Source organism: Camelus ferus, chromosome 8, assembly GCF_009834535.1.
Source record: "Camelus ferus isolate YT-003-E chromosome 8, BCGSAC_Cfer_1.0, whole genome shotgun sequence".
Lineage (NCBI taxonomy): Eukaryota > Metazoa > Chordata > Mammalia > Artiodactyla > Camelidae > Camelus > Camelus ferus.
In genome coordinates, this window is record NC_045703.1 from 46,147,228 (window position 1) to 46,174,251 (window position 27,024).

At 39.1% G+C, this 27,024-nt stretch overlaps 1 protein-coding gene across 4 annotated transcripts in view; it reads left to right on the top strand.

Moving 5' to 3' along the window:
* Positions 1-23,016, top strand: part of AKAP7 (A-kinase anchoring protein 7) — a 106,081-nt gene extending 83,065 nt beyond the window's left edge. The window contains exons 8-9 of one of the 4 annotated variants that reach the window (XM_032484924.1): positions 21,005-21,214; positions 21,891-22,024. In XM_032484924.1, the coding sequence (XP_032340815.1) occupies positions 21,005-21,201 (197 nt within the window). In that variant the 3' untranslated portion in view covers positions 21,202-21,214; positions 21,891-22,024. Of the gene's footprint in view, positions 1-21,004 lie in introns of all 4 variants that reach the window. The other 3 variants (XM_032484923.1, XM_032484922.1, XM_032484926.1) reach the window with 3 other exon arrangements.
* Positions 23,017-27,024: the final 4,008 nt, after the last annotated feature.

Below are 27,024 nucleotides of genomic sequence, written 5' to 3' on the forward strand. Positions count from 1 at the left end.
ATCCCTCCGTCTCTTCTTTCAGCTTCTGCAGTCTCACCCTCTCAGGCATCACCTGCGGGTGGGAGCTGTGGCTTCCAGCAGCTCCTGCGTCCTCACCTTCTCAGGCTTCCCTCAGTGATGAGGATAGGACTTCCAGCAGCTCTGGGGAGCATTGTTACTGTTCAGCATGCGAGTAGAATGGGTTCCTCTCTTCTAATTCCCATATGTAAAATCTGAGGGAAGGTATAGATTGTAAACTACACAACCCTGGAGGGCACTATACATATCAGAGACATTGTAATTTATGTATTATGGCATACAGTACCTGAATATAATAACAAAAGTATATTTTGAAAATTTTTCAAGAAATAGAAATGAAGTGTCTTGAGGAAGGGGCACTTTAAAAAAGTGTACGCGTACCGTATGAACCACTGGCAGCTCTGGTAGACCAGCAGCCCTGCTAGGGCCCTGTGGAACATGAGACGAGCAGGTACCTGAAGGGGCGAAATGAGTGGACGCTCTTACCAGAAAGGCTGGAGGGTGGGCGAGGAAGGGATTTGGGGCCAAACATTGTAGAATGGTTGTGGCCTGGAGCTCAGAGGAAGTGGGCAGCGATGGAGTAGTTACTCTGATCCTGAAGGAGCCATGATTTGTTTTTTTGACTCTAGACAAGAAGAACTACCATGCATCCTCTTTCACTCCGAATATCAGGAAGCTCAGATCCATTTCATGGCTCTCGGGATCGGTACTTCTGTGACCTGTGTTTCCTGTTCTTTACTTAGTACTATAGTTTATGTTTTTTCTTCATCCTGAGTTTTACTTTTTATTGATAGTGTACTTTTATTGTATTTTTTTTTTGCCACTAATTACCTCAAGTCTTTTGAGTATTCAGCGATGAGTGGATAAATGGATGGGAAGAAATGCTGTGACTGAACGTCTGTAATGGCTCTACTGGGAAGACAAGAGCTGAGCTGAGCCTCTGAAGGGCTATGATGTTCACCACATGGTCATGTCACACATTCTGAAGTAGATGTGTTCCTGGAAAGCTGCATATAAACTAAACTTGATGTGATTATTTTTACCCACTGTAATTTTCAAATTCAGAAAATCAGTATTTTCAATGCCTTACATTTCAGTTGGTGCATCCAGAAACCTAAAACCGTCTGTATCTCACTGTTTTAACTACTGTCTGTTCACATGTCTGCTTGAAGACATTTTGCAAGATTAATTAGCTGTAGCTCTTCTCTATACCTAAGAAGGAGCATCATTTAGTTGCAAAAAATGTAAGTGTAAACTGTAGAGAGCAATGCATACATTCCTTATTGGCAGTTATTCCAATTGTATAAAGTGAATAAGTTGCCCATATCATGTTTGCTTACGGAGACATATAGCAAGGAGCTCATGAACAAATAGCCTTGTAGCTGTATGAACTGAAAGAGCCTCATAGTATACCTTTCATTTAAATCAAAACAGTAATAATAGTCGCTAATTTTGTCGGCTACTTACTGTAAGGGGAGCATTGTGCTAAGTGCTTTGTATTATTATCTTATTTAATTTTCATAACAGCCCTTCGGTATAGAACTGCTGTTATCCCTGGTTTACAAATAAAGTGACCCTTCGAGGGGTTAAGCAAATTCCACAAGGCTACAGAGCTAGTGAGTAAGGGGGCCTTGGATTCCAGGCTAAGTATTGACTCTGTAGCTTAACAGGAAGCATTATAAGTATTTTCTGGTTGGAAGTCTCGTTTTAGAGATAAAAATATCGTACAGCATATCATAGGAATGTATTTCCAACTGCTGGACATAAAGCAGCATGGCGGTGTAATGGCGAGAGTGTGGTTCGAGTCCCAGCTTTGCCATTCTTTAGCTGTGTAGACTAGGGCGAGGCTCTTGGCTTTTCTGACCCTTGGTGCTTCCTAGGTAAAGCAGTGATAATAATGGTAATCTTTTGATTTAAATGTGTGAAAAAAAAAAGCCAGGCACATAATAGGCAATTCATATTAGGTAGGTTTATTATTATTAAAAGGATTCATAAATATAATTATTACAATGAAAATTATCTCCTACATGTTATGGAAACATAAGTATGCAAAGGCTTGGGACTTGATAGGCAGGACTTAACTAGGTCTTTGAAGAAGCTGGTGGTGAAGAAAATTGGCTCTTCAACCTTTGAGGCTCTTGGGAAGAAACACTAAGCAGTGGTGGGGGGTGGGGGCAGCTCTGGTTTATCCCCAGAGAGGAGCAGTGGACAGCGTTGGGGACAGGACCACCATCATCTCTGATCTCCTTCGAACCGTCTCTCCAGTGCCCTGCTTTCCCCAGGGACATCAAGCTGGCCTCTAGAGGGGCCTGGAGAGGAAGCCCAGCAAGGTAGTGATTGTTCTTTGTCCACCGCGGTACCACGTGTGTGTTTCTAACTGATCCCTGGAATTCCTTTGACTGGAAGCGTTTCTTCCTATTTAGAGATCAAGAGCTTGAGACGCAAACATCCACTGGTAGAAGAAATGAGCTTACATGTGCAAACCATCAGCAATTACTCAATAAGTTCAAATGCTGTTTAATTTCCTACAGTAAGAATTCACATATCCCGAGAACTTTATTGAGCAGAGAGATCACCAAAGAGAACTTGCACAAATCATTTGAGTTTTGTCTGAATGCTTTTTGGAAGCCTCTAGTAAATTGCTAGTCTTAGGTCATTGAGAAAAGGAAAGAATACCCTAAATTACTTTTTTCAGTCATTCTTCCTGAGGCTAAAGCAATACATTTGTGAGTTCACCAAGCCTCAGGGTTTTTTTTTTTTTAATATGAAGAGACTGTGTGTAATGAACAAATTGGCTGTGCAGGCGAGGGCTGTGGGGGCTCAGATGAAGAGGGGCGGTGAGGAGTGTCGTGGTCAGGGCTGGGGCTGAGCAGTGACGATGCCTCCAGCACCTCTTTCCTCCCTGTGGATTCACGCTGTCCCCCCAGAGCCTCTCAGAGGGCAGAGCAGGCTGACTCGCCCCGTTTTACAGTTGGAGAAAACGAGTTCCAGGGCTCGGAGCTCAGCACTGACTGTGTGCGAAGTTTCTTTATTCACGTGTATGACCTGCCCAGAGGAATGGCCAGGGATGCATTAGAGAGAGAGATGTTTTGAATACTTTTAAAAAATATGATTTCTTTCAACCTGTGTGTGATATTTAAAGTATTTATGATGCTGTTGATCATACTGTAGTTATGCTTATTTTTTGTCTCTCTCATAAGCTTAAAAACTAGTGCTTTGCATCGAGCCTAAAACGAAATGAACCAAAATCACTGGGTAGTGGCCTGTCTGATGTTTTCCTGTAAAATAGCAGGAATGTTCTCAGACCCAAGCTTACATTTTTAAGCATTTGCATGGTTGTGAAAGTCTGATTTTCTTCAACATTATACTTCATGGGTGGAAACAAGCAGTTCCTTGAAGACAAGCCTTAATAATTTTTGTGTATCTCAGAATCGAGGAGTGTAATTTGATCATAATGGATGCTCTAGAATCAAGTGACGTCACGGTCTGCAGCGTGTCCCGCAGGAGCCCTTGTGGTCCCTCCTGCATCCGTTCCCATCCTCGCCATCCTCCCTCCCTCCCACCTCCCCAGTCACTTTATACTCGACTGATGAGGTCTGTGGTTTCCCAAACAGTCCAGGCTGGTCTTACTTCCCTGACATGTCATTTCACCTGAGAAACCCTCATTTCACAAGATCCACCTCACCCATCACCTCTAATAGGAAACCTTCTTTTGATATTTTTCCCTCAATAGAGATGACTACTCTGTATTGTGCCTCTTTCCTTCAGAGCATTCGTGATCCCTTATCATTAGCACCTGTTTCTTTCTCTACTCGGTTGCAGGTGTCCTGAAGGCAGGGCCCGTGTTGGATTCATTTCTGTATTCACAGCAGCAATGCTTATCACAGATGAAGGTGCTCAGTGAATGTGTGGACAGACAGGGGAGGAAGGGAGCGAGGGATTGTGCTGCAGTAATCAACATCCATTATTTAGTATAAAAATTTCAGCCTGCGAATGAAACCTTCTGAATCTTTCTGTTTTCCCGTCAACCAGTCATTAGATGATGCAGTATTTCTCACATGGATATCTTAATCTCCCTCGGGGTGAGGGTGCACTGGAGAGCTGGGGAGTATCTGCCTGGGGTAGGTATCCTGGGTGAACTGATCTTCCTGATTCTGAGTGAGAGCTGTAGCTTCCATCATTTCTACGTGGTATTAGACAGTTTAGGTAGCCTCACATATGTCACTGTTCTTATTTGTAATATGGAAGAATAACACGTTACTTATTTAGTAAGATTTCTTTGAAGGCACTGTGTAAAGTGTGAAGTGTTACCTAAACAAACGGAAGGGTGTCTTCCTGTTAAGGCCGTAAGTACTTGGTACCATGGGGTTTTGCTCCACCTGTGGAACCTTCTGATCTGGGTGTGTCCTTATTGCTGATAAGAGTAAGGTGATACCTACAATTATGATTTATTTCACCAGTTAGAGGGCAGCGTGTCTGCCGCTGATCTACCTTGGTGAATGTTGCCTTCAGAACAGGAAACTGACTTTTATTTCTGCTTGAATCAACTCCTAGCCTGGAATATTGGCCTAGAAAGAAACATATATATTATCATGAGCAGGTGTGTTGCCCAAACAAGTAAAAATTAATTTCAGTTAGTTGTGTTTTTAAGTTTTAGGTAAAACTCTTAAATAGAAGACAGTAAGTTACAAAACGCAGTCATTTTAAGATTCGAAGCACTGCTCCTTTTCTAGCCTTGTTCTTCTGCCAGACAAGAGCATGATTATTGAGGAATTTATGCTTTTGACATGTTTGAAACTCTGTTTATTTCTTCTTAGTCATAAGAATAAATTTCCAATGATAGCCATTCTTCTGTCAATACTTCTTTGCACTAGGACTTGTGTTTGGAATGCCTGCTTCTGTTATCACCACTCAAATTGCACCTCGCCATCGGTTTTGCACAAAGTGACATAAAGTGGTCCTGTGCCAACGGTCAGGGTTATTGAGGACTCCTCCTCTTCCTACCCGAACAAATACAGGAATCAAAATTCAGAGAGGGTACAACCAGGGTTTCTATTTAATAGCATTTTATGATATGGAAGAGCAGATAGGAGCCTATGAACAATACAAGGCAAAACATGTGAACAGAACAAACCACAGTGAGCACAGTGCCCCCTGGGAAATAGACTTCAGGAACAGAGTAATGGTAATCACTTGTCAATCAAGCGATGGGTACCAATTTAGTTTGCCGTTTTTGAGGAGAGTGGAGCAAGCGATACACTTCTGATACACTGAGGGGGAGAATGAAAATGATTTGAGTTTATTCGTGATCAGAAACTGCCTCGGTCTGCTTCACAGGAAATTATTTTCCAATTTTGATATTGAACACAAGAGAAAAATGTGATGCAGAAGGAAAAGACCTGAGACTCTGAGGCCTGCAGCTGCAGACAGCACAGGTGAGATGGGTGTCTTAGAACAGAGAGGGGAGCTGAGAAGGTCATCCTCATCACCAGCTCCAGGCTGACTGCAGAGTCACGGGGCACCAGTCCATCCAGCGAGTTCATGTGTTGATCTCAGGAGACCCCTCAGTGGTTCCTCATCGTGGGGAAGAAATTGTTCTCATTAGCATTTTAAAAAAATTGAGGTGTAATTTACATACAGGATAATTCACTCTTTTTTGTGTGTGTACAGTTCTGAGTTTTAATCACCACAATCAAGTTCCACTGTCTTCATATGCTCCCTTAGCTGTATCCAGCTGTTGCAGCTGTAACTCCTGTCCTCATCCTCAGTCCCTGGCAACCACTGGTCTGTTTCCGATGGTTTTGCCTTTCCCAGGATGTCATAAAGATGAAACCATACAGTATGCAGCCTTTTGACTCTGGCTGCTTTCACTTAGCAGAATGCACCTTAGATTCACCTGTCTTGTACTCTCAGTATTCACTCCTTTGTATTCCTCAGTGTGATTGCATTGGGTGGATAGACCATAGCTTATTGATTCATTCACCAGTTGAAAGTATTTTGGTTTTTTGCTAGTTTGGGGCAATTATGAATAAAGCTCCTGCAACCATTCACGTGTAGGTTTTTGTGTGAGCATTTTCTTTCATTTCACTTGTTTTCAATCCTAGGTGGAAATGAGATTACTGGGTTGCATGGTAAGAATTTGGCCGACCTTCATAGGAAAACCTTTTATTAGAAATTGTCAAAATGTTTTTATGTTGCCAAAATGTTTATGCCATTTTAGCATTCCCACCAGCAACAGGAGTTCTGCCTGCTTCACATCCTCGCCAACACTTGATATTGTTAATCTTTTAAGTATTAATTTTAGTGGGTGAGTAGTAGTATCTTGTTGTGACTTTAACTTGCATTTCTCTGATGGCTAATGGGATTGAGTATCTTTTCATATATTTATTGGCCATCCGTATATCATTTGTGAAGTAACTCTTCAATTCTTTTTGGCTGTTTTCAATTTTTTTTCTTACCAAGTTGTGGTTTTTGTATTCTCGTTACACTTTATATGTTTTATGTATATATGTATTATGTATATATGTTTTGCAAATATTTTCGCCCAGTCTGTGGTTTGCTCTTTTTTTCATTAACAGTATCTTAAGAAGAGCAGAAGTTTTACATTTTGATGAAATCCGCCTTATCCTTTCTGGAGGATAGATTGTGCTTTTGGTGTGCTATTTAAGAATCTTTGTCTAATCCAAAGTCACTGAGCAGTTTTATATTTTCTTCTGGACACACTGTAATTTTAACTCTTATAATAGGTCTATGATCCATTTTAGGTTCATTTTTATATCTGGTATGTATGAGATGAGGGTCGAGGTTCTTTTTTTTTTTTTTTTTTGCATTGTTCTAAGCACCATTTCTCTCTGGGTTGAACTGTCTTGGTACCTTTGTTGAAAATCAGTTGGCCATACGTTTGTAAGGCTGGATTTTGGATTGTTTCATTGATCTGTATGCCTGTCTTTATGCCAGTACCACACTGACTCCATTTCTGTAGCTTCAAAATGAGTCTTAAATTTAGGTAGTATAAGTTTTCTAACTTTGTTGTTCTTTTAAAAAAATTGTTTCAGCAGTTCTAATTCCTTTACAGTTTCATATACATTTTATAATTAACTTGTTAATTTCTATGAAAAAGATTGGTGGAATTTTGATTGCAAAACTATAGTTTTGCATATATAGAAAAATTAACGGAGAATTGACATCTAAGAAATATTGAGTCTTTCAATCAATGGGTGTAATTTCTTTCTCTGTTTCTTTAGGTTTTATTTAATACCTTTCAAGAAATGTTGTAAGTGTTAGTGTTTAGATATTGTATACATTTTGTTAAATTGTCCCTGTCTCATGTGTTATGCTATTAAAAAATGGTAAAAAAATTCAATTTTTAGTTGCTTATGGCTAGTATGTAGAAATACAGTTGACTTTAAAAATATCCTTTAAAGATATCTTTCTGTGACTGAGTTTTCATTTGACTTCATTGTGGTTTGAGCACATGCACTGGATGAATTCAGTCATTTAAAATTTATTGTGATTTGTTTCATGACTCAGAAAATGATCTCCTTTTGTAAAGGTTTTCTATAAACTAAAAAGAGCGAGTGTTATGCTGTTGTTGGGTGGAGTGTTCTATAATTATCAGGTGGATTTGGTTACTAGTGTTCAAGTCTTCTGTGTTTGTACTGAATTTTTTTTCTCCTCATTCTGTCGACTATAAGGGTGGTCTTGAAATCTCGAACTATAATTGTGGATTTCTGTAATACTTTCAGTTCTTTTGGTTTTTGCTTCGGGCACTTTGAAGCTCTTGCTATTAGGTGCACACATATATAGGATTTTTGTATCCTCTTCATGAATTGAGTCCCTTTTAAACTGTCCCTCTTTATGGCAGGTAATATTCTCTTTTTCTGAAATCTGCCTTGTCTGGTATCAATTCTCTAGCTTGCTTTTGATTGGTGTTAGCATGGCACATCTTTTTCCATCCTTTTACCCTTAACCTCTCTGTGTGTCTATATTTGAAGTGGATTTTTTGTAGACATCATAGTCAATTCATGTTTTTTATCCAAATTAACAACCTCTGACCTTTTATTGGAGTGTTTAGACCATCTTCTGTTTTATATCATTCCAGCGTGGGTGAGTTTAAAGCTCCCACCTTGCTTGTGGTTTTCTGCTCTTTGTTCCTTTTTCTCCTCTTTCACTGCCTTATTTTGTATTAAGAAGTTTTGGGATTTCATCTTGCATTCATTGTTAGTTTATTAGTTAAGCCTCTTTTATTTTTGCTTTGGTGGTTGCTCTAGGGTTTTAGATATACATCCTTACTTTGTGATGGAATGCCTTCAGATAATACTGGGCTCCTGCACATTCAGCATAAGAACCTTAGGATGGTTACTGCCGTTCCCCTCTCAGTGCTCGTGCTGTTGTTGCCATATCCTTTATTTCTACATATTTTATAAACTCTATTTAAAACAGTTATTTGTCTTTTAAGGAGATTAAGATTTAGATTTAAGATTAAGAATGAAAGAAAGTCTTTTATTTTTAATCTGTGTATGTACAGTTTTTAGTTCTTTTCTCATCTTCAAGTAGATCCAAATTTCCATCTGGTCTCATTTTTGCTGCCTGAGTTTTTCCTTTAATGTGTCTTCTAGTGCTGGTTGGCTGATGCTGGATTAACTCAGCCTTTATGTGTCTGAAAAAGATCTTTCTTTCACCCTCATTTTTAAAAGATAATGTGTCCCCATAAAGAGTTCTGTGTTGCCTTTTCTGCTTTTCTTTTAATGTTTTAAAGACGTTGGACTCTTGTCTTTTGGCTTGCATTGTTTCTGATGAGTACGTCTGCGCTCATTCTCATCTCTGTTCCTCTGTGTAACACCTCCTTTTTCCTTTGGCTGCTTTTATGATTTTCTTTTATACTAGTTTTCAGCAGTTTGATCATGATGTTCCTTGGTGTGATTTTCTTCACATTTCTTATGCTTGATATTTTCTGAGCTTCTTAATTTTAGGGTTATGGTTTTTATTGCATTTCAAATGTTTGGGCCATCATCTCTTCATATATATGTATTTGTTTTTTTGGATATATATTTTTTCCTCTTTCCTTAACACCCTCCCCTTGATTAAATTGGCCCAGTGGTCAATATTCCTGTTTCTCCATTCTCTTTTTAACGTGTTGCTTTCTTTCCTGTTGCATCTACCATAGTTCAGGTTCTCATTGTCTCTCTTTTTGTCTGTTGCAAAATCCTGTCTCTGTTTTTGCCCCTCTCTAGTCCTTCTCCCATATTCCACATGGCAATCACAGTTTTCTGAAATATGCTATGCTTAACATCCATCAGTAGCTGCCTGTTAGAATGCTCTTGGACTCCATGGCATGGTCTGTAGGGCCCTCCACCCCCACCTGCTCCCTACCTTTGCCCCCTACACACGCCCCTCCCCCCCGCCACACCCATGGCGCTCTGAACTGAACTCTCTATGCCAGGACTATGGAGGGACCTCCAGGTCCGCACGTACATCATGCATTTTCATTCTTCTGTCACTCATGCCTTTGGCATATCTGGAAACCTTCCTGCGTCCCCTTACCCTGTGCCTGCAAACAGTTATTCACTGAGCGGAAGTATCTCCTCTGTGAATCTTAACCTTGTTGTCCCTTATCACCCCTGCTGGACCTTGAACACCTGCTATTACAGCACTTCACTTACAGCTTTGCAGTCATTGTTTATGGGTCACCTTCCTGAATTGACTCCTATCTGGTCAGAGGCTGTATCTTACTTCTTGTTAAATGCTTAGTAATGACACATTGTTAGCACTTCATAAACTGAGTAAATTAATGATTGGTATTTAGTAGGTATTGAGCCCATTCTTCTTAAGATAAATTGAACTCAGAATCATAGCTCATGTATAAAATGTACCAATAAAATAATTATCATATTTTGAGAGCCCACTATGTTCCAGGCATGACGTTAGGCCCTTTCCATACTTTCTCTCTTATGTTTACAACAGCAGTGCAAGCTCTGTTATCCTCATGAGTGGCGCATTGATGGGAAATTTAAGTTTAGAGATATTGTGAACAAGGCTGGGCAGATAGACAATGGCAAAACTGGATTTCAAACCGATATTTATGCCGCATTTTCCCTCCTTACACACATAGTAGGAGTCCTGTCACGCCACCCCTGATAGTTCTGTATAGCTCATCCAGTTCCCGGGATGAAATGGCAGCATCACAGCCAAAACTGTAGAGAACAATGTGGATCGTAGTGTGGACTCAGAAAACTGATGTTACCGACAGAAAAAGAGAAGCTTATCTGGGAGGCTATTATGCGATGTCTGGAAAGAGCCATTTGGTAGGCTGTTTGGCCTACAGACATCAGTGCATATGTCTCACCCCATCTTGGATATGACCTTATGAAGAACAGCCTAGAGGATACAAGTCATAGAAATCGTCCCAAGCCGTGTGGTTTGGGGGTTCCTACAGAGAAGTGTGAGGGGGCTGGCTTCAGGCAGTGACTCAGGGAACAGTGGAGGGAGGTGAAGGCTCTGGAGGTGCCAGCTGCACTAACAGAAGACCCGAGGGGTTCAGAACCCTTTGGTATCATGGCAGCTTTGGCCCCGACCACTCAGGCTGACCATGGGACCTTATCTCCTACTAGTCAGGCTACTGGTCAGTATAACTGCAGTCCACCCCCGCCCTTCCAATTAAAAATGGTGAGGGTGGGTGTTGGAGTGTAGTGGCCTCCAGAACCCCTGGGGTTGTCCTTTGGTCCATAAGGCAGCATCGTTTTTTAATTTATTCTGGGCTTACTGTATCCAGAATAAAACTTACCAAGGCATGGTTCTTTCCTCTCTGAAACTTATATTCTAGAAAGCATTTAAAATATGGTTTTGGTGTTTTACTTCTGAAAGTATCGTCTGATGTGAGTGCTGGGGTGGGGGAGAGCATAGGTATTTGACAAGAGGAGGGGAGCTTCCTTTACAGGAACTCTTGTTTTCCGCAGTGTTGGCAGACAAAGATCCAAGGATAGTGTCAGCTTCAGTGTGCACTTGGGGGCAATTCTTGATCTGTCCCTCATCTCAAGACAAGTTGCAGGCGGTGTGCAGGGAAGCTGAGTGAGCCACCCCAGCTTTTTGAAGAGCCTATAGATCTATATTTAGTGTTTCTTTGAATCTAGGTAGTTGACAGAAAAGGTAAGCTCAGTTAAAAAAAAGTTTTGTTTCTAAAGAGGACGCATTATGCTGCTGCAATGAGAAGGGCAAAATTGTGCACATGATGGGCAGGGGCTTAGGAAGCCTTCATTCAGGTACCAAATGAAATTTTGATAGTTGGGATGTCAGCATGTGAGAATTTTCTTAAAATTGAGACTTTTTAAAGCAGTTTCAGGTTCACAGCAAAATTGAGAGGAAGGTACAGGGATTTCCCATATACCCTTTGCCCCTACATGTGCGTAAGGTCCTCCATTATCAATATCCCCCACCAGAGCAGATGCTTGTTAACAACTGATGAATGTACACCAATGCATCATAATCACCCAAAGTCCACCCATATGTTAGCGTTCACTCTTGGTGGTATACACTCTGTGCACTGGGACACGTGTGTAATGACATGTATCCATCATCATGGTGTCATACAGAGTATTTTCACTGCCCTAGAATACACCATGCTCTGATTATTCACCCCCTTTCTTCACTCCCCCAAACCCGTGACAACCACTGATGTTTTTATTGTCTCCATACTTTTGCCTTTTCCATATTTGATACAGTAGGAATTGTACAGTATGTAGCCTTTTCAGATTGTCTTCTTTCACTGAGTATTAGGCATCAAAGGTTCTTTCATGTCTTTTCATGCTTTGGTAACTCATTTCATTTTAGCACTGAATAATATTCTGTTATCTGGATGTACCACAATTTATCTGTTCACCTGTTGAAGAATGTCTGGGTTGCTTCCAAGTTTTGGCAGTTATGAGTAAAGGCACTATAACATCCCTGTGCAGGTTTTCGTGGAGACATATGTTTTCAGCTCTTTTGGGTAAATACCAAGGGTTTGCTTGAATTGCTGGATCATTTAATAAGAATGTGTTTAGTTGTGTAAAACTGCCAGACTCTCTTCCAAAGTGGCTGTATTATTTTGCCTTTCCATCAGCAATGAATGAAAGTTCCTGTTGATCCACATCCTTGTCAGCATTTAGTGTTATCAGTGCTCCAGTGTCTGCCATTCTTTTTTTTTTTTTTTAATTAAAGCATAGTCAGTTACAATGCATCAATTTCTGGTGTACAGCACAGTGTCCCAGTCATGCATATACATGCATATGTTCATTTTCACATTCTTTTTCATTAAAGGTTATTACAAGATATTGAATATAGTTCCCTGTGCTATATAGAACAAATTTGTTTTTTTGTCTATTTTTATATAGTGGGTAACCTTTGCAAATCTCAAAACTCCCAAATTTATCCTTTCCCACCTCCTTTCCCCTGGTAACCATAAAATTGTTTGCTATTGTCTGCAAGTCTGTTTCTGTTTTGTAGATGAGTTCATTAGTGTCCTCTTTTTTCTGTTTTAGATTTCATATATGAGTGATATCATGTGGTATTTTTCTTTCTCTTTCTGGCTTACCTCACTTAGAATGACAATATCCAAGTCCATCCCTGTTGCTGCAAATGGCATTATTTTATTCTTTTTTATTGCAGAGTAGTATTCCATTGTATAAATATACCACAACTTCTTTATTCAGTCATCTGTTGATAGACATTTAGGTTGCTTCCATGTCTAGGCTATTGTATATAGTGCTGCTATGAACATTGGGGTGCATGTATCTTTTTGAATTAGAGTTCCCTCCAAATATATGCCCAGAAGTGGGATTGCTGGATCATAAGTCTATTTTTAGTTTTTTGAGGAATCTCCATCCTGTTTTCCATAATGACTGCACCAAACTGCATTCCCACCAGCAGTGTAGGAGGGTTCCCTTTTCTCCACACCCTCCTCAGCATTTATTGTTTGTGGAGTTTTTAGTGATGTCCATTTTGACTGTTGTGAGGTGATACCTCGTTGTAGTTTTGATTTGCATTTCTCTAATAATTAGCAATATTGATCATTTTTTCATGTGCCTATTGGCCATTTGTATGTCTTCATTGGAGAATTGCTTGTTTAGTTTTTCTGCCGGTTTTTGGATTGGGTTTTTTGTTTTTTTGTTATTAAGTTGTATGAGCTGTTATATATTCTGGAAATTAAACCTTTGTCAGTTGCATCATTTGCAAGGATTTTCTCCCATTCTGTAGGTCGTTGTTTTGTTTTACTTATGGTTTCCTTTGCTGTGCAAAAGCTTATAAGTTTAATTAGGTCCCATTTGTCTATTTTTAGTTTTATTTCTATTGCCTGGGTAGACTGCCCTAGGAGAACATTACTAAGATTTATGTCAGAGAATGTTTTGCCTGTGTTTTCTTTTAGGAGGTTTATAGTGTCTTGTCTTATATTTAAGTCTTTAAGCCATTTTGAGTTTATTTTTGTGTATGGTGTAAGGGAGTGTTCTAACTTCACTGATTTACATGCAGCTGTCCAATTTCCCCAACACCACTTGCCAAAGAGACTGTCTTTTCTCCATTGTATGTTCTTGCCTCCTCTGTTGAAGATGAATTGAACACAGGTCTGTGGGTTTATTTCTGGGCTCTCTATTCTGTTCCATTGATCCATATGTCTGTTTTTATGCCAGTACCACACTGTTTTGATTACTGTAGCTCTGTATGACACCATAAGGGGGGATTTCTTAAAAAAAAGAAAAACAGTGTCAAAGACAAAGGTTAATCTGTCATTTTAAATAGGTATGATGTTAAGTAACCTAGGTAGACCAAAAAAGAATATTTCTGTCAAGAGGTTGCTGCATATATTGGAGTATTTCTTCTGTGTACTTTTGTTGGAATATCAAACGATAGATCATGTACCTTGCAGTGACACATTGAACTGCCATCGTTAACAAGGCTTCAGATAAAATGAATGCAGTCATTTATCTTAAAGGTCACTGTGGGAGACAGATGCCTTTATTTAAGTAATGGGCAGAAGAAAAATACAGCATAACTTTAATCCTAAAGTGGCTCTTTTAATTAAGTTGAATTAAGTCGACTTATAAAAGTGGGAACACAAATAAGGTGTCCCTGGAACGAAGATACACATTTCTTGAACCGCTGCGTTCTTGCGGAGCTCTGCAGTGGGCCTTCTGATAGGCTCTTCCCTGGGCTGACGTTGATAGTCTGAGGATGCTGTGGGGAAATCAGAGGGGAGGCAAGAATCCAGGACAGGTCTGAAAGATTCATTTATACATTTTTTTATTTTTTGTTGATTGGTTTAATTAGTTTGTTATTGTAGATAGTTACTATTTGTCCCATAGACTGGATATTTTGGCCTACTGACCACGTTTATCCAGCAAAATGGTTGGAGATTTTCACATTGATATTTAGATTATTCTGGAATTCTCTGTTCTCATTGTAAATGTAATATTAAACTTAAAATTCTGGCCATGTTGTGCTATTACTTACAGGAAAATAGGAACATTTAGAAAGTGTTGCTCCTGCCTGCAAGGACTTTAATCAGCAATTCACTTGACTGACACGTGTTTATTGAGCCCTTACTGCATTCAATAAACCGTGCCATGTAGTAGCAGAGGGGGAGATAACTGAGACAGCTAGGACGTGGTTTCTGTACTCAAGATGTGTCTTTAGCGAAGTAGATACTGAATCAGTAGTAGCTGAATAAATCCATTGAAAAGTGATGCTCCTGATTTGTAAAGAAATTTAAGAGAGAAAACCAGTGGACTTTGTTTTTTTCTCTGTGGTATTATCACCATAGGCGAAAATAGCCAAGTACATAGTGAGTCCTCACTTACTGAATGAATGGCCAAGTGACCATGTACTATACATGGAGTCAGTCTTATTGTCATCTGTTGGAAGCTCATCACTTCTAGCTGAGTCAGTCAGGGAAGGCTTCATGGAGCAGGTGGGACTTTAATTGTTGAGGAAGAGGAAGGTCTGCCTAGAAATAGGGAATGGTGTAGAGGTTCCTGAGGAGATGTTGGAAGTTGGCAGTGGAAGTGTGGCAATTGTGAGTGATCACCAAAGGTAAACTTTGGAAAGCCTTATAAGACAAGTTAAAATTTTCCTGTAGAGACAATGGAGAGTAAAAGGGATATTTAGAGATACTAATCTAAAGATATTACACTAGATGCACTGAAGAAGGGAGAAGTTGTGAAAGGCACATTGATAAGGCTTGGTGATAAAGTGGGTTGACCAGGGAAAGGAAGGAGTGAAAGATGGTGACCATCTTGTTTTGAGCTTGGTTGACTTGGATAATAGTAAAAACATAAACAGAAATGGGAAAGTCAGAAGGGAAAATTAACTTTTTGTGGGAAGATTTTTGTGTCTTAAATGTCTTAATAGTTTGAAGTAACACGGACACTTCATTTCAGAGAGAAATCACTGACGCACAGATTTTTTTGACCTGAAGGACATCTTGGAGATGGAGTTATGATTAGACTTAAATCCAATCCTATTATCTTACTGATGATGTATCAGTAATGTGATGAGTGATGTTATCTTAAAGCTGACTGGGGGCAGGAAGAGTCTCAGGAGTGCAATCCTTGGCTGAGATGCAGAACACAAGTAGGGTAGTGGATATTGAATCATTTACAGTGTTTTAAAGGGTCCTTAAGAAGTATTCCTTCACTTGAAGTTTGATTTTCCCCTTTTAAATTTAAAGAGCCACTATAAAATAGTTCCAGGTAACACATCCCAAGGTGTCATCTGTACCATGTAAACACTGCATTGTAAGATTAAGATAGCTAACCCTAATCTTCTAAATATTAGGCAATATACTCATTCTTTCTTACCAATAAAAATAGTCTTAAACGGCCCCCAAATGTGGTATTAGTAATGAGTTTCTTCATCTTTCTTTTAATAATATCTGGACATAAATTTATGTTCAGTAAGTTCTATATAGATATTACTGAGTTGAATCTTACTCAATTCTAAGCATATTTTACATGGCAGATATCCTGTCTAGGACTTTTGGTCACGGATCTGGGGTGTCATGTTGCCACATTTGAGATGAAAGTGGTTGCTAAGTCCTTCCACTGGGAGCGGGTCTGGATGGGCCTTTACCCCATCTCTCTTCAGCAAGGATATTGCTAGGAACGATGGTTATAAGCGGAATTGGTCCCTGATGTGTGTTAAGTAGACGTGATGGGGTTCAGAAGGAGGGTTGGGAGCCAGTTCTTACCCTTGACACATATGCTTTTATATTCCAATCCCTGTTACATGTGAGGAAAGAAAACAATGTCCATCTTCCTGCTCACACCCTTTGTATCTGCCTGACCCAGATCTGAGGTTGTTAAGTGCAGCATTGGGCTGTTGTCTTCTAGAGGTCAAGGGTGATATTCCAAAACTGAGCTGACCTTTAATGTGTAAGCATTCTAATTCTTTTTTATTGAGGTGTAATTGCCATATAATATTATATAAGTTTAAGGTGTACAATGTGATAATTTGATATATATATATAGTGAACTGTTTGCCTCAATAAGGTTCGCTAACACATCTTTCACCTCACATGATTATACTTCTGTTCTTCTGGTGAGAACATTAAAGCTCTATTCTCATAGCAACTTTCAAGTGTATGATACAGTATTGTTAACTACAGTCACCATACTGTACATTAGGATGTATTCATCTTATATCTGAAAGTTTGCACCCTTTGACCAACATATATTCCCACCCCCCTGCCCATCAGTTCCTGCCAGCCACCATTCTGCTCTGTTTCTATGAGTTCAGTGTTTTTAGATTTCGTGTAAGTGATATCATACAGTATTTGTCTTTCCCTGACTTTTTTCACTTAGCATAATGCTCTCAAGGTCCATCCATATCACAAATGGCAGGATTTCTTGCTTTTTAATGGCTGTATAATTCATTATATATACATACACACAAACACACACACACACACATACACCCCCCGCCCCCATTTTCTCTATCCATTCAACCATTGATGTGACACTTACTTTGTTTCCATGTCTTGGCTATTGTGAAATATGCTGCAATGAATATGGGAGCACAGATACCTCTTTGAGATAGGAATTTCATCTTCTTCAGATATATATGCTGAAGTAGGACTGATGGATGATATGGTAATTCAATTTTTAATTTTTTGAGGAACCAATTTACATTCCCACCAACAGTGCACAAGGGTTCCCATTTCTCCACATCCTCACCAGCATTTGTTATTTGTTGTTTTTTTTTTTTCATAATAGCCATTCAGCGTGTGGTAGCCATGTGTGAAATGATACCTCATTATGGTTCGATTGCATTTCCCTGATGATTAGTGATTTGAACACCTTTTCATGTATTTGTTGGCCAGTTGTATATCTTCTTTGTAAAAATGTCTATTCAAGTTCTTTGCCCATTTTTTAAATAGGGTTGTTTGTGTTTTTGCTGTTGGGTTGTCTGAGTTCCTTATATATTTTGAATATGAACCCTTTATCAGATGTATGATTTGCAAGTATTTTCTCCTATTCTGTAGATTGCCTTTTTATTTTGTCGATGGCTTCTTTGGCTGTGCAGAAGCTTTGTAGTTTGATGTAGGTCCACTTGTTGCTTTTTGCTTCTGTTGCTTGTTCCTTTTGTGTCACGTCCAAAAAAACATTGCCAAGACCAATGTCAAGGAGCTTTTTGTGTTTTCTTATGGGAATGTTATGGTTTCAGGCCTTTCATTTAAGTCCTTAATTCATTTTGAGTTAAATGTTTGTGAGTTGTGTAAGATAGGGGTCCAGTGGGTCCAGTCATTCTTTTGCATGTGGATATCCACTTGTTAAAGAGACTATGCATTTCTCACTATGCAGTATTGGATCCATTGTCAAATATTATTTGACTGTATATGTGTGAGTTTATGTCTGGGCCCTGGATTCTGCTCCATATGTCTGTTCTTATGCCAGTACCATACGTTTTGTAATCAGGAAGTGTGAAGCTTCTAGCTTTGTTCTTTCTCATGGTTACTTTGGCTGTTTGGGGTCTTTTGCGATTCCATATGAATTTTGAGTTTGTTTTCTCTATTTCTGTGAATAAATGTCATTGTAATTTTTGTAGGGATTACATTGAATTTATAGGTAACTTGAGGGTACTTTGGACATTTTAATGATATTAACTCTTCCAATCTATGAACATGGGGTATTTTTCCATTTATTTTTGTCTTCTTCAATTTCTTTCATCAGTGTCTCACATAGTTTTCAATGTATAGGGTATTTCTTGGTTAAATTTATTCCCAAGTATTTCATTGTTTCTGATTCTATTTTAAATGGGGTTTAAAAAAAATTCTTTCTCAAATAGTTCACTGTTACTGAATAGAAATGCAACTGGTTTTTGTATGTTGATTTTGTATCTTAAAACTTTACTAACTTTATTAGATCTAAAAGTTTTTTGGGGTGGAGTCTTTAGGCTTTTTTATACATAGAATCGTGTTATGTCTTCCTTTCCGATTTGGATGCCTTTTTTTCTTTTTCTTGCCTGATGGCTCTTGCTAGGACTTCAATTACTATGTGGAAAAGAGTGGTGAGGGTGAGCACCCTTGCTTTGTTTCAGATTTTAGAGGGAAAACTTTCAAACTTTTACCATTGTGTTGGCTGTGGGTTTGTCCTATATGGCCTTTGTTATGTTGAGCTATGTTCCTTCCACACCCAACTTGTTGAGAGTTTTTATTATGAAAGGATGTTGAATTTGTCATATTTTTTTGCATCTATTGAGATGATCATGTAATTTTTATCCTTCATTTTGTTAAGGTGGTGTATCACATTGATTTATTTACATACATCGAACCATCTTTGCATCCCAGGGATAAATATCCTTTGATTGTGGTGTATGATCTTTTTAATGTGCTGTTGAATTTAGTTTGCTGGTATTTTGTTGAGATTTTTTGCATCTGAAAAATTGGCTTGATGAGTTTGACAGCATTAGATCCTATTCAGTTTTTGGTTTTTTGTTTTTTTTTGCAGGGCTGGGGGCAGAGTTTGAGAAGAATTAGTGTTAATTCTTCTTTAAGTGTTTGGTAATACTTACCCATAAAGCCATCCTGTCCTGGGCTTTTTTTGTTGTTATTGGAGGTTTTGGATTACTGATTCAATTCTGAACTTGTTTAGATTGTCTGTTTCTTCATGATTCAGACCTGGAAGTTTATATGTTTCTAGGAATTTATCTATTTCTTCTAGGTTGTTTGATTTGTTGGCATAGCTATTCATCGTAGTCTCCTATCCTTTTTATTTCTGTGGTATCAGTTGTAATGTCTCTTCTTTCATTTATAATTTTGTTTATCTGAGTTGTCTCTTTTTATCTTGGTAAGTCTAGCCAAAGGTCTGTTGCTTTTGTTTTATCTTTTCAAAAAAGGAACCTTTGTTTCATTGATCTTTTCTACTGTTTCTCTATTCTCTATTTCATTTATTTCTGCCCAGATTTTATGTTCTTCCTTTTGCTAACTTTGGGCTTAGCTTGTTATTTTTCTTGTTTCTTGAGAAATAAAGTTAGAGCGTTCACTTGAGACCATGCTTTTTTTTTAAAGTAAGCATTTATTGCTATAAAGTGCTCTTTTAGCACTGCCTCTGCTGAATCATAGTTTTGGTATTATTGTGTTTCCATTTTTGTTTGTTTCAAGATTTTTTTTTTAAATTCCCTTTTGATTTGATCTTTGACTTGTTGTTTGTTCATGTGTGTTTGTTTAATTTCTACATATTTGTGAGTTTTCCAGTTTTCTTCCCTCTTGTTGGTGATGTCTAGTTTCATGCCATTGTGGTCAAAAAAGATATTTGGTAAGATGTCAGTTTTTAAAAATTTGCTGAGACTTGTTTTGTGACCTAACATATAATCTATCTGGAGAATATTTCATGTGTGCTTGAGAAGAGTGTGTATTCTAGTGCTGCTGGATAAAATATTCTATCTATGTCTCTTAAGTCCATTTGGCCTCAAGTATAGTTCAAGTCCAATGTTTTCTTTTTGATGTTCTGTCTGGATATCAATCCATTGTTGAAAGTAGAATATTAATGTCCCTTCCTATTACTGTATTGCTGTCTATGACTCCCTTGAGATCTGTTAGCATTTACTTAATGTTTTAGGTGCTCAAATGCCCTTGCTTCCTGTCATCTGCCTTCCTGGGTCCACATCTGGATGGAAAGAGATGAAGGACTGAATGGCCATGAGAGATGAGCTCCCTAGATCTTTTCCTCAGTTAAGAGAGACAAGGAAGAGAGTAAATGGGAAGTGTGCAGCATTCTAATAGTGAGAACCAGCCCCTTTACAATAAAATGAAAAGATAATTAAACCTTGATCACTAACTGGGAAGCAAAATGGCCATAACATACTAACATCTAGGAACTTACTATCATAATTTTAACTCTTCTTTGAAGAGTTTCCTACTTCTTAAATTGCAGTGATAGCACTGAGATTAAAAAGAATATTTGTTTCACAAGCTTATTTTAAACCAGTTCCTGGCAGTAGTAAGTGCTTTTGTCTTCATGGGAGTGCTGAGAATTTAATAATGATGAGTCAGGCCAAACATTTTAAAGTGAGTGGTCCTACGTAGTCAGTTGATTGGGAAATCTCAATTACCTGGCATTTGGTAGTGGAGAAGGAGAAACAGACACAGGTCTAGTTGGTGATTTCACATGTCTGAGGATCCAGGTGGTAGGCACATGCAGTTTAATAGTAACAATTAGCTTCAGATGAGAGAAAAACAAAAATTTCATGTAGAAATGGGAAACTTTCAGCACTGCTGGGTAGAGTATTTTCAGACTGGGGCTAATGAACTGCTTTTCAGCCTGTCTTCAGGAACAGGCAGTCTCCTGCTTCTGCAAATGCCAAATGAGAAGCCAAGCCAATGTGCTTGGATTTGTAGACCAAGTTTACCAGATTGAAGGACACTTGCTCTTTCTAACTAACCGAAGCAGCTGGCCCTTGCATGCTGAGTTTCTATGGCAATGTGATCTCAGTGACCTCTCTTCTCTATTGTGGAATGTAGGTGATAAGAATGGAGGTGAGCCCGATGATGCTGAACTGGTAAGGCTCAGTAAGAGGCTGGTGGAGAATGCGGTGCTCAAGGCTGTCCAGCAGTATCTGGAAGAAACACAGAACAAAAACAAGCCAGGGGATGGGAGCTCTGTGAAAACTGAAGAGGCTGATAGGAATGGCACTGACAGTGACAACAACAGGAAATGAGACCCGAATGCAGGCAGGCCCCCGCTGCTCCGTGCGAAGCATCCCCGCTCCCCTCTGCCGAGTCAATGGACTAATTTGCGTTGTGCTGTTTAAGTGTCTCTTGTCCAGTCTGTGGAGATTGCCTAATACTTTCGTGATCAATGTGTTTGCATTTCTGAAACACAGCAGAAGAGAAATGAAGTGTTGGGACTATCGGAGGAAATTAATTTATGAAGGAAGAATGGCCCAAGTTTCACTTGCCCTTGGCTGTGGCCAAGGGAAAGGGGACTTTGGGTTATGCCTCGTGGACTCAAATTAAAGACCGTGGAAGGGGCCTTGCCGTAATGAAATACTGCCATTTATATTACTTAGCAGGGCATTTGACTACTTTATCTGAGGCCAGAACACACACACAGCTAACAAGTGCTACATTTAAAATGATCACTGTTGAAATTATTATCCATTCAGTTAGTCTATAATGTTTCATGTCTGTCCTGCGTGTTCTGATGCTATGCAGTGATCTTTATTTACCATACCTTTGTTTCATGTAAATGATATATTTTTGGTGAAATGCAACCTTTTCTATAAAATATGGGCAACATTTTAAAGGTTTCTTTTTAATTCTCTTTTGATAAGTCAGTGTGCCAAAATTTAATGATTTTCATTGGCATTTGTATGTAAAATGTATTATATAATTTTTTTTCCCATAGGCAAGAAACCTATTGGAATCCAGGACTTAATAAATGAAGCTTTGCATCGAGAAAGGATGGCTCTGCAGTCCAAAGTGAAACAGATAAAGGAACTTTTATTAAAGCCTGAGACTCAGGCCAAAATTAGGAGGGAGCTTTTTGAAGGAAGATCCATTAACAACAGTAATCAAGGAAGTGATGTTGATTTCAGCACAACTTTGACATAAGCTCTACATGGCTATCGTGGTACTAGAGTTTATGAAATCTTTTCAGCTCATTAAATAGTTCTTTGGTAAATACCAAAGAAGTGTTCTGATAGTGTCTGCACAAGAGCAAACCAAATTTGGTAAGGAATTAACAATTTCTTGCCAAAGAAAACTGATTCCGCCCTGTTATTTTTAAGCTAAACTTGTGTTTTCGAATGTTTATTTCTGTAATATCGAGATTCATTTTATAGAAAGGACTTCTTAATTAGCTGTTGTGAGATGTTCCTTGGGTCTCCACAGATTAAAATATAAAGACAAAAATCTACAGTATTTTAAGGGTCACTTGTGTCCTGTTGACATAATTTTTGTGGTTGAATCAAAAGCAGCACTGTTAATGTGTGTCTGCGGTATCTGTATCTAGCATTACTTTTAATGAGACTTTGAATGTTTATTGATCACTAGTACTTGAATGAACATTTATAAATGTAATTATTGCTGTCACTGGTTAAGAATGTTTTATAATGTCCATATGTATTATTTTTCAATGATCAAAATGTAGTTTTCTCTTTTCATTTCTTAATGAATGTTTGGGATTTTTATTTTCTACTTTTCTGAAGATAAGCTCCAGGTCTTACTGTATCCCTTATAATCTGAATTTGTTTGCACTGGTTTATTTTTAAAGCAAATTCTTGAAGAATCCCCCCCATATGATAATTGCCGGTAACAGCTTTTTCTATCATCATTATCAAAATTGCTGCTACCAAGAGATCATGATGGAGGGGGAAATTATTAGAGATTAAATATGTAATCATTTCAAAGATAAAATCCAGTTTACTCATGGATTTTAGCTATTTTTTCACTGGGTAAATTATACTACATTTATTTATAAGTGATTTTATGCATTTTCATGCCTCTTAATAAATGTATTGTTTTCCCTTGTCGCCTTTCTTCATTTTTTCCATCACTCTTAGAAATTGTTGGATCTGTGCGGATATAATGAAGTCGTCGTAAACAGGGGCTTGGATAGTTTTGGTCTTTCCTCACTTTTATTTTCTTGTCCTTCACGCTAAGACAGCACAGTTGTCAGGGCATCTTTAATCTGAGACTTTTTAAGTCATTTCAAATCAGTGAGCTTCCCAAAGAATTAACAGCAGAACATTAAAGGCAAAGAAAATCAAAGTAGCATCTCATGAAGTCACAGTGTATCACTGAGGTGATGTCAGTAGCAGAGATGGAAAGAGCGGGTCCGTCCAGTTGCAGAGACCTGGGAGCTGCTTGCCGTGCACGCCTTTCAGGGGCGGAGGGCTTTACTGTTTGTAGGCGGCTTCCTTAAGTCAACCCTTGAGGTGGGAAGCAAAGATATTTGGGAACTTGCCTTGTTTTTTAAGTGAGGAAATAGTCATAAGGAGGTCGAGTGCCTTATCCAAGGTCACCCTGCTGTGGGAGAACTGGACCTGAACTGCCACCCAGGGCTCCGTCTCAGTGTCCCAGCACTATTTTCACTGTCTCATAACCTAAGTTAACCATATGTCAGGAGAAATAGCACTTCTTAGCATATATCTGTAAGTATCTCTACCCTCAAGGAGCTAGCCAGTCCTGCCCAATGATCTGTAAGGCTGAAAAGTATCCTATTTGCAGTCTGGGGTTCTATGACTTAACTGTTCCTTTAGTTAAGAATTGTGTTTTCCATTTGTTAAATACCTGGCCGTGTGCTGGGGTGATTTAGGCCCATTATTACATTCCTTCCCTCAGTGGCCCTGTTAGGAAGTTACCAGTACTGTTGGACAGATTAGGAATTTAGGAAACTGGGGCTCTAAATGGTTAAATGGCTGTTTATAAAGCTAATAACAGGTGGGGCTAAGTTTAAACTTGTGTCTGTTCTACTTCAAAGCCACACTCTTTCCACAACATAGCAACTCCTCTCTCCACCGAGTACAAATCATTTCACCAGTTAAGGATGTGGAACAAAGGGAAAGTCACTCACTCTCTTTTCAGGAAACCAGCTCCCCTGCAGCCCTGAAGTTCTATGAGCATTTGAGAGCGATCAGCTGATGTGATGAAATTGGAGGGGAAAAAAAAAAAACAGATATTTAATTTAGAGATTAATTCTAATTTTTATCAGTGACATCTTCATTTAAGCAGGTTTACAAAGACAATGGAAAGTATACAGTGAAACAGATTTTCTTCATGTTTCCATTTAAGAAATCTAGTAAGACATTCATTTGCAAAAAATCTAAGTTTAGGATCTGAAACATTCAAAATGGCTTTTCCCCCATTAATCAGAGTCATGGAGTAATTGCTCTTTGGGTCACATAGACAGACTCTGTGGTCCTGAGTTGGTCCTGTATGTTATGTAGCCTTGTCTTCCGACCAGGAGGCTGCGTGGTTGGTGAGAGCATTGGTTTGGTCCAGGAGGAAGGCTGGCCTCCGGACCTGGGTCCACCGCTGACAGCTGATTTTGAGTAAACTAGTACCCTTTTTGGTATTTGAAAATTCCCGATTTGTATTTGAAACAGCTTGGTGCCAGGTGATTTGGCTGGGTGATCTCCAGGGTCCTAAGCTCTTTGTGACTAGGGCATGAGGCTGCTCATGCTGATGCCACTGTCTTAGCTGCTGCGCATGTGTGAGACCTTCGTGACGGGGCCGCTCTTGTGCATCAGTTGTCAGTAAAAGGCTCTGAATTCTAGAAGCCTTTGTCAATGCTGTGTAGGGAAACCCAGGGGCACCTACTCACATTTATAACCAGGTTTCAACATTTTCAGTCACTGGTGAAATAGGAGATCCTATGTGAATATTTTAAGGGATGTCAGAAAAGTAGTATTTCCAACAGCAGGACAAGATTCTGCCAGCTCTGAACTTGGTCTCATTCATAGACTCTTAGATTTTTATTGTATTAATCTACTTCTCAGTCCAACTATAGGCCTTTGAGATACACAAAATTTGTATCTAGAGCACACTTAAAATTCAGACTGTTCACTCCAAAACCCCAAATACGCTCCACCCAGCCATCCCAGCAGCCAGATGTTCGAAGAAGGAGTTGATTAAAGCAGTTTTGACTTCATATTCTAGCTGTCATTTCAGACACAAGACTAACAAGATACATTTGCACTCTGCACTCGATCCCACATGCATAAACCAGCTACCACATTATGAATTAATCTCATTATATAATCAAAGAAAACAAACCTAGATCTCCAACCTAATTTGATGAACGGATAATTCGGTCTTCATTATTTTCATTACTTTCAAATAAGAATTTTATCTGTGAACAAACTGTTGATTCATTTCATGAATTCCAATTTTTCCAGGTAGAGAGAATTCATATAAAAATAAATAAACCCAATGTACTTAAAAAAACAACAGCTTCCAAGTACCTGCATGAATTCGATGGCGGCCCACATTCTTAACAAGACAGACTCCTGGGTTGCTTCCTTCACCATAGGAATGAATATTAGAGCAATTCACTCTGCGTCAGTGAATTTAAAATGCTGATACCAGCTAGAGCATTTCTTGCCTGAATCACTATTTTGGGGATAAGAAAGCTTGTTTATAAGGTAATTTGAGAGCTGAAGGAAAGTGCTATTATCATCTCTGGCGTAATATCCTCAAAACTACTTATCTGCAGCCATTAAATGTAACTGATAAATTCAGGCAATTTGGGATGATTTTCAAATGTAAACGGCACTACCTGTTTCTCTACACAGTCCACCATGAGGTACTTACTGGAGGGCAATGAAGTTCTGTTACAGCATCAAAGATAGGAAAAATAAAACTCAGGAATCCGTTCTTTGTTTCCAGGGAACATGTTGTTCTGCATTTGGTGGTTCAGATTATTTCTGAAAAGCCGCTGTTCTGTGACACTACCCTGTAAATGTGTAAAATTCTTTGACCCCTCTGCTTGCAGTCCTGTCCACTTAAGCTACTCTTGTATATAGAGCTTTGTTCTTAGGTGACCATATAGCATATTAGTACAACACTTCAGATTAGCCCCTACGCTTTCTGCCAAAAACCACATGGGCACAGTGTCACCCAATATTGTCTTTAAACCAAAGTGCCCTGTACTTCACCTTTTTTTAAAACCATATATATGTTATTTTACCCACAATTAAAAAAAAATATATATATATATTTGTAAATGCTCATGTGGGATATATAAAATTGTAGGAGGCGAGAGGGCAAAGAAAAGTCTAAGATCTGGACAGGAATTACAGTGCTGAGGAAAGAAACAGAAGTGATATGTATGCAGCAATCCAAAAAATATCTGATATGCTAATTGAGGTAGAGAAAATAGAATGAATATGCAACAGTGGGAGAGACTAAGTATATCTTTTTAAGATTCTGGAGGATAATTCTGGAGGCTATTTTAATCAGGTCCTTGCTGGGGGAAGTGTCTTTATGGCGGGGAATGTGATGAGAGCTGTGGATAATTTGGTGGACATTTGTCACACTTGGCAGCTGCCCACCATCTTTTTACGCCCCTTCCAGTGTTTGGGGAACTTCCTACCTTGTGCTCCCTGCTTCCCCAGGTAGAAGTCTGCGGTAGAGGCCAGGAACTCGCCTTCTCAGCCTCTTTTGTCACTGGGGTTCAGACATGTGACCTGGGCTCCACCAAGCAAGAGGGAGACTCTGCATGGAATCAGTCCATTCTGGTGAGGTTGCTAGAGAGACAGACCCAGCCCCCAGAACTGCAGTGGCGAAGATGCTGCCTGGGGGCATCCCGTACCCTGTGTGGGTGGCATACACTGGCAAAGGGCAGTGACAATGGGGTTCCTTTGGAACACCTGGCGTTGGAATGAGGCATTGTCCCTGCTGCTTGGCCACCCAGCCTGATTCTCTGGACCTTCTGGGGATTCTGGGGAGCTACTCAATATCCTTTACTATAAAGTTCCTTTTCCCAGAAATTGGCACAACATTGTAAACTGACTATAACTCAATTAAAAAAAATAGAA